This window comes from Dipodomys ordii, unplaced genomic scaffold, assembly GCF_000151885.1.
Source record: "Dipodomys ordii isolate 6190 unplaced genomic scaffold, Dord_2.0 Scaffold31, whole genome shotgun sequence".
NCBI classification, from domain to species: Eukaryota; Metazoa; Chordata; class Mammalia; order Rodentia; family Heteromyidae; genus Dipodomys; species Dipodomys ordii.
The window spans coordinates 7,242,222-7,249,648 of NW_012267247.1; the positions used below are offsets into that span (position 1 = coordinate 7,242,222).

General features: G+C 42.4%; 1 protein-coding gene across 1 annotated transcript in view; it reads right to left on the minus strand.

Moving 5' to 3' along the window:
- Positions 1 to 7,427, minus strand: part of Smyd4 (SET and MYND domain containing 4) — a 50,494-nt gene that overhangs the window by 11,790 nt on the left and 31,277 nt on the right. Inside the window, exons 4-5 of the mRNA XM_013016313.1 lie at positions 610 to 699; positions 373 to 454 (exon numbers count right to left, since the gene is read on the minus strand). Coding sequence (XP_012871767.1) covers positions 373 to 454; positions 610 to 699 — 172 coding nt within the window. The remainder of the gene's footprint in view (positions 1 to 372; positions 455 to 609; positions 700 to 7,427) is intronic.

Sequence of the window (7,427 nt, forward strand, 5' to 3'; positions counted from 1 at the left end):
AAAAAAAAAAAAGAAAAAAAAGCTGGTCTTTAGGCCTCTATTTTACAACCTTGAAAGATCTGTCATAAACATAAACCTGATTTTGGTCACTTCTTTTCAAAACTCTGGTGGAGTTCTCAGTATCTTTACTACATTTATGTGCCGAGAACAAAGTCATTTCACAAAGTCTAACCCCTGGGATCCACAGACACCTCTCACTTCCCTGTACACACAACTTTTTGAGGGTGGGCAACATTATGAAAGCGATCATGTTAACACTCTATACTAAATAAGAGAAACAAATGAACAAGAAGATATTCTGGACATACTTGGAACTCTAAGCCTTACTAGCAACATCTATAGCTAAGACAACACAGAGAACTAGACGCTCACTGGAAATATTCCATGCCTCCAGGGGAGGAGGAGGTAATGCCATAGCTTTTTCTTGTGGATCAACAACACTCTGCATGGTCACCTGTGATGGAGAAATAAATCAAAGGAGGGACAATTAGGGTGTCTATCAGTGTATTTCCAATTCAGCCCACCACAGTCGATTTGTGTTATGAGGAAGAAGCAGAGAGAAGGCTTTGTCCTCCAGTGCAGCCCCAGACATGACACCCTGATACTCACTTCATACTGACCCAGGCGGAACAGGGCTGCAGAGCGATTGGCATAGCACAGTGAAATGTCCTCTGTGTCAGGACTGCAATGGGAAACTCCCTGCAAAACAAAGCATTTTTTTCTCTTATCCAATTTGGCAAGGATGAACTAACAATCATAAAGACGGTATTCATACAGAATTTTCTTCTGCTAATGCTTTCAGTGGGCAGAACCCATTCATCCTTGTGGCTCTGCAGCTGGCAGAGACCACTAGGGTAACAGCCTTATAGCAGACAGTATCTACTTAGTGTTTCAGTTCAGCAGCAGACAATGCCTGCTGGTGTTACAGCTCTACTGTCAGCACTGCCCTGTAAGCCTTCCTAGGTTCTTCTCTGAGGAATAAAGTCCAGGACAATGGAGGATGAGTATGGAGAACTTTATTCAGAGAAGTATCTCTGTCAAGGTCTCTGTCTCTATGGCTCTGAGTCTAGAGATTTTGTTGTTGTTGTTATACGCTAGTACTGGGTCACATAACTGCCAAAGCCTGTGCATTGTCCCTGAGCTTTTTTGCTCAAGGCTAGTGCTCTATCACTTGAGCCAAGCTCTATTCCTGGCTTTTTGGTAGTTAACTGGAGATAATAGTCTCACAAACCAGCAGTGCCTTCCACAGAAAGATGTTCTCTAGGGACCATGGACCCTAATTAATCTACCAAACTTTTAAATAAAATTTACTCTTTTGGTATTTCCAATTATTGGAGAAAAGATGATATTCAGAGAAAGAACTTGAACAGGTAACCTTTGAAAAAAAGGAAAGTAGTCAATATATGATAAACTTTTCATGGGGCGCCGATGGCTCACTCCTGTAATCCTAGCTACTCAGGAGGCTAAGATCTGAGGATCTTGGTTCAAAACCCGCTCTGACAGGAAAGTCTGTGGGAAAACCGGAAGTGGTGCTGTGGCTCAAGTAGTAGAGCACTTGCCTTGAGCTAGCACCCAGGCCCAGAGTTCAAGCCCCACAACTGACCAAAAAAAAAAAAAACCCAAAAAAACTTTTCACTGTAAATTAACTACACAAACTTTTTTGAGGGGATTGGAGAAGGTTGTGGAGATTGAACCCAAGAACTCATACTCAGTATGTGTTCTACCAGTGAGCTATGTTCTGTCCCATTAATGGACCAAACTCTCAACATTAATAACTAAAGTAAATAGTAATGAAGGAAACTATACAAATAGTTTAAAAGTAATGTTGGAAACCTGGCACTGGTAGCTCATGCCTGTAATCCTAGCCACGCAGGAGGCTGAGACCTGAAGATCACAGTTCAAAGCCAGCCTGGGAAAGTCCATGAGAGTCTTATCACCAATTAACAACCAGAACACGGGAAGTGGTACTGTGGCTCAAAGTGGTAGAGCACTAGCCTTAAGTGAAAGTGTTCAGGGACAGCACCCAGGCCCCAAGTTCAAGCCCTATGACCACCACTACCAATAAAAATTATGTGGAAGAATTCCTTTATAATAAAAAAGGGGCAGGAGGAATGGCTCAAGTGGTAGAGTACCTGCCTAGTAAGCATGAGGCCATCAGTTCCAAGCCCAGTACTGCTTTTAAAAAGTCATAAGAGAGTAATACATGTGACACATAAAAAAACAAGATTTCTTCACAAAAATCAGTGAACATGGGGCTGGGAAGGTGGCTCAGTGGTAGAGCGCTTGCCTTGCAAGCCTGAGGCCCTGGGTTCGATTCCTCAGCACCATATAAGCAAAAAGAAAAAAGCCGGAAGTGGCACTGTGGCTCAAGTGGTAGAGCGCTAGCCTTGAGCTGAAGAGATGAGGGACAGCGCCCAGGCCCAGAGTTCAGGCCCCACAACCGGATCCAAAAAAAAAAAAAATCAGTGAACATGAAACAAAAATGTAGCTCATCTTATAGGCAAACAGTTAATTACTTTATGTTTATTTTATTTTATTTTTTTGTTGATTGGAGGGCTTGAACTATGGGCCTGGGCACTGTTCCTCAGCTCTTCAGCTCAAGGCTAGCACTCTACCATTTGAGCCGCAGTGCCACTTCCAGCTTTTTCTGTTTTTGTGGTGCTGAGGAATTGAACCCAGGGCCTCATGCATGCAAAGCAAGAACTCTACCACAGAGCCATCTTCCCAGCCTTCGTTAATTACTTTATTAAAAGTTTCTAGCCAAGCCCCTGTGGCTTATGCCTATAATCCTAGTAACTCAGGAGGCTGAAATCTAAGGACTGTAGTTTGAAGCCAACAGGAAATTCCATGAGACTTATTTTTTGTTTTTTGGGTTTTTTTCTTGGGTCCGGTCATGGGGCCTGAACTCTGGGCCTAGGTGCTGTCCCTCAGCTCTTTAGCTCAAGGTTAGCGCGCTACCACTTGAGCCATAGCACCACTTCCGGCTTTTTTTTTTCTGCTTATGTGGTGCTGAAGAATTGAACCCAGGGCCCTCATGCATGCAAGGCAAGCGCTCTATCACTAAGCCACCTTCCCAGCCCTGAGACTTATTTTGTGTTGGTCATGGGGTTTGAACTCTGGGCCTAGGCAGTGTCGCTGAGCTCTTCAGCTCAAGGAGAGCACTCTACCATTTGAGCCACAGCATCACTTTCTGATTTTCTGGTGTTAACTGGAGATAAGAATCTCATGGACTTTCCTGCTGGGCTGGCTTTGATCCAAGATCCTTAGATCTCAGCCTCCTGAATAGCTAGGATTACAGGCATGAGCCACCAGTGCCTGTTGAGACTTTTATTTCTGATAAAAAACTACCAAAAAGCCAGAAGTAGAGTTGTGGCTCAAGTGGTAGAGTGCTAGCCTTGAACAAAAAGCTCAAGGACAGTGTCCAGGTCCTGAGTTCAAGCCCCAGGACCAGCAAGTGTGCGCACGTACACACACACGCGCGCGCGCGCACACACACACACACACACACACAATGTTTCTACAGATCATTAAGTGATAACCACAATTCAATAGGAGAGTATGCAAATGATATGGACAATCATTGTGGGGAATATAAATAGCTCTTAATCATATGATAAAATGCTTAACTTCATTTATAATCAACAAAGTACAAATCAAAACTACTGAGATACCATTTTCTCGCCCATCAGCTTGGCAAGAAAAATTAAACTGAAGGCACACTGACTTGGCAGTGAAGTGGAATAATAGGCATTTTCCCTATGTTGCTAATGGCACTATAAATTAATCTATTGAGCCTGGTACCAGTGGCTCACACCTGTAATCCTAGTTACTCAGGAGGCTGAGATCTTAAGATTGAGGTTGAAAGCCAGCCTAGACAGAAAAGCCCCTGAGACTCTTATATCCAATTAACCACCAAAAAGTCAGAAGTGAAGGTATGGCTCAAGAGGTGGACACTACCTCGGCCTTGACTTCAAGTACCAGTACTAAATTGGTCCAATGACTAGGAAGGGCAATTTAGCAATATATATTAATTTGGGGGTGGGAGGTACTGTTAAGGATTCAACTCAGAACTTTAAAATGATTTACCACTGACTTGTATCCTCAACTCAACCTGTAAAATGTTATGTACTACATTCTTAATATATATATATCTATGTATATCTATATATAGATATATATAGATACATCATCAACTAAGTAATTCCTCTTCTATGAATTTATCTTATAATCATTTTCTTTATAGACATATACAAAATGACATATGCAAAGTTTCTCATAAAAACTGTTAGAACAAAAGACAGGAAACAAATGCTCATCTACAGAAATCTAGTTAAATAAATGACACCTCTATTTAATGAAATACCACGGAACCATAAAAAAAAAGAGGAAGCTCCTTATGTACCGATGTGAAAAGGCATTAAAACTGCAAAATATATGCTACTGAGCAGTATGTTTTTTTTTTTTTTGTTTGTTTTTTTGGGTCCGGTCGTGGGGCCTGAACTCTGGGCCTGGGTGCTGTCCCTCAGCTCTTCAGCTCAAGGCTAGCGCTCTACCACTTGAGCCACAGCGCCACTTCCGGCTTTTTTCTTTTTGCTTATGTGGTGCTGAGGAATCGAACCCAGGGCCTCATGCATGCAAGGCAAGCGCTCTACCACTGAGCCACCTTCCCAGCCCCTCTACCCTCAAACCTTTTAGTTTTAGGTTATTTTTCTGATAAGATCTCATGCTTTTTGCCTCAGCTATCCTTGAGCCCCAGTCCTCTAATCTCTGTCTTGAGTAGGTGGGATTAGAGGCACAAGATACTGTAATCAGCTCTGAAGAATTCCTTTAATAGGTGAATTTAGACCACTTATTTTTACTATTACAGACTTATTTTCATTGTCTGTCTTTTGTTCTATGAGCTAGTTTTTTTCATTAGCATATATTAATTGCACAAAGAGGTTTTACTGCATTATTTGCATATACATATATAACATACTTTGGTCAAATTCACTTCCACTACTGCTCTCATTCCTCTCTAGCCATAAACTATTTTATAAGAAAGTTTTGCTGGGTGCTGATGACTCACGCTTGTAATCCTAGCTACTCAGGAGGCTGAGATTTGAGGACTGCGGTTCAAAGCCAGCCTGGGCAGAAAACTCCCCAAGAGAGTCTTATCCCCAATAAACTAATCAAAATCTGGCAGTGGCACTGTGGCTCAAGTGGTAGAATGCTAACCTTGAGCACAAAGAGGCTCAGGGGCAGTGCCCAGGCCCTGAGTTCAAGCCTCACAACCAACAATGAAATAATAATAATAATAATAATTTTTTCCCTAGAATGATGGTAGGACATATAACCCATTTCAAAATTTACTAGTATAATAATATCACGGTGTGTGAATTGTGTTCTTAATTTTAAAAACAGAAAAGTCCAAAGAAGTAGTAATCATTCATATTGTTGCTTTCAGAATTAATCACCATTGAGCTTTCTGCTATTTTTGCTTCTACTGGGAGAAATGGCTCAAAGAAGGAAAAGAAGTCAGAGACGAAAACAGAATAACTTGAAATGAGATTCAGGAGAAGAGTGGGACCTGGCTGTGATGTTTGTGGATATCTCATGTGCTTCAGGAAGAAGAGTCATGTCCAAACACATCTCCAGTGAGACACCTAATATGCCATGGAACTTGGCAGCTGAATTAAGATTAAACATAAAAAGTGCATAGAAAGACTGATAAATTCTAGCATTAAGTGACATATCTGAAGAGCTAAGTTTGTTTGGTTCAGCTAGCGACATTGAAAATTAATCAGTCCATAAATCCTAGGTTTAGCTATCACCTAGTATGCTCCCTTTCAATAGCATTAACTAGAGAAATTAGGAAAAGTATAATAAACTGGTAGAATCAAAAGGCATTTTGATTTTAGAACCCAGTTCAGGAAACTGAGCTGGCTGATTTGTACACAGAGGTAGCTCTTTGAATGCCTGGCCACCATCTAAAGACAGAGCATATGAATGGTGGCCAATACATAGATATAGTACATTGTGAAAACAGTGCTGGGAAGGACTCCTCTTAAAAAGTAAGAAAGAGTGGGGAAAACCTGCCAATTAGAAAGAGAACATTCAGAGAGCAGCTGAGTGAGTTTTAAGTATAGGATGCCTTACTCAATCATAAACCCTATTCTTTCTAGTCTTCTATGACTATTTCTGCCCTTCCTAAGGAGAAAACAATTAGCGTTTCCTGCATTCCTATGCATGTATTTTTACTAAAAGTTTGCTATTGCTATTTAATTGGGTGTTTTCCTTTCTAATTAAGAAAAAAATCTCAAACTGGGCAAAAGTGGCTCATGCTTGTTAATCCTAGCTACTCAAGAGGCTGAAATCTGAGGACTGTGGTTCAAAGCCAGTCTGGGCAGGAAAGTCTCTCTCTTTTTTTTTGTTGTTGGTCATGGGCTTGACCTCTGGGCCTGGGCACTGTCTCTCAGCTCTTCAGCTCAAAGCTAGTGCTCTACCATTTAAGCTACAGCACCACTTCTGGTTTTCTGTTGATTTATTGGTGATAAGAGTCTCCGGAGGGCTGGGAAGGTGGCTCAGTGGTAGAGCGCTTGCCTTGCATGCATGAGGCTCTGGGTTTGATTCCTCAGCACCACATAAGCAAAAACAAAAAAGCCGGAAGAGGTGCTGTGGCTCAAGTGGTAGAGCGCTGGCCTTGAGCTGAAGAGCTGAGGGACAACGCCCAGGCCCAGAGTTCAGGCCCCATGATTGGAACCTCCCCCCCCCAAAAAAAGTCTCCGGACTTTCCTCCCTGGGCTGGCTTTGAACCGGGATCCTCAGAGGTGTAAGTCAACAGCGCCCAGCTCTCTGAGTCTCTTATCTCCAATTAATCACCAAAAAAAGCTGGAAGTGGAACTGTGCCTCAACTGGTAAAGTGCTAGCCTTGAACAATAATACCACCACCACCAACAAAGCTGAAGGTCAGCTCCTAGGTCCTGAGTTTAAGCTCTAGGGTTGCTGTACACAAGTGCACACACATACATGCACACATGTGTGCACACCCACACACCCAAAAAACCAAAGTCAAAGTCAGTAGTACTTATTTTTTAAGTGTGTGTGTGTGTGTGTGTGTGTGTGTGTGTAGGGCTTGAACTTAGGGCCCGCTCACTGTCCCTGAGCATCTTTTGCTCAAGGCTAGCATTCTACTACTTGAGCCACAGTGCCACTTCTGGCTTTTTCTGTGTATGAGGAATTGAATCCATGGCCTCATGCTTGCTAGGCAAGCACTTTACCACTAAGCCACATGCCTAGCCCCTACTTCCAGCTTTTCGGCAGTTTATTGGAGATAAGAATCTCATGATTGGGCTGGGAAGGTGGCTCAGTGGTAGAGTGCTTGCCTTGCATGCATGAGGCCCTGGGTTCGATTCCTCAGCACCACATAAGCAAAAAGAAAAAAGCCA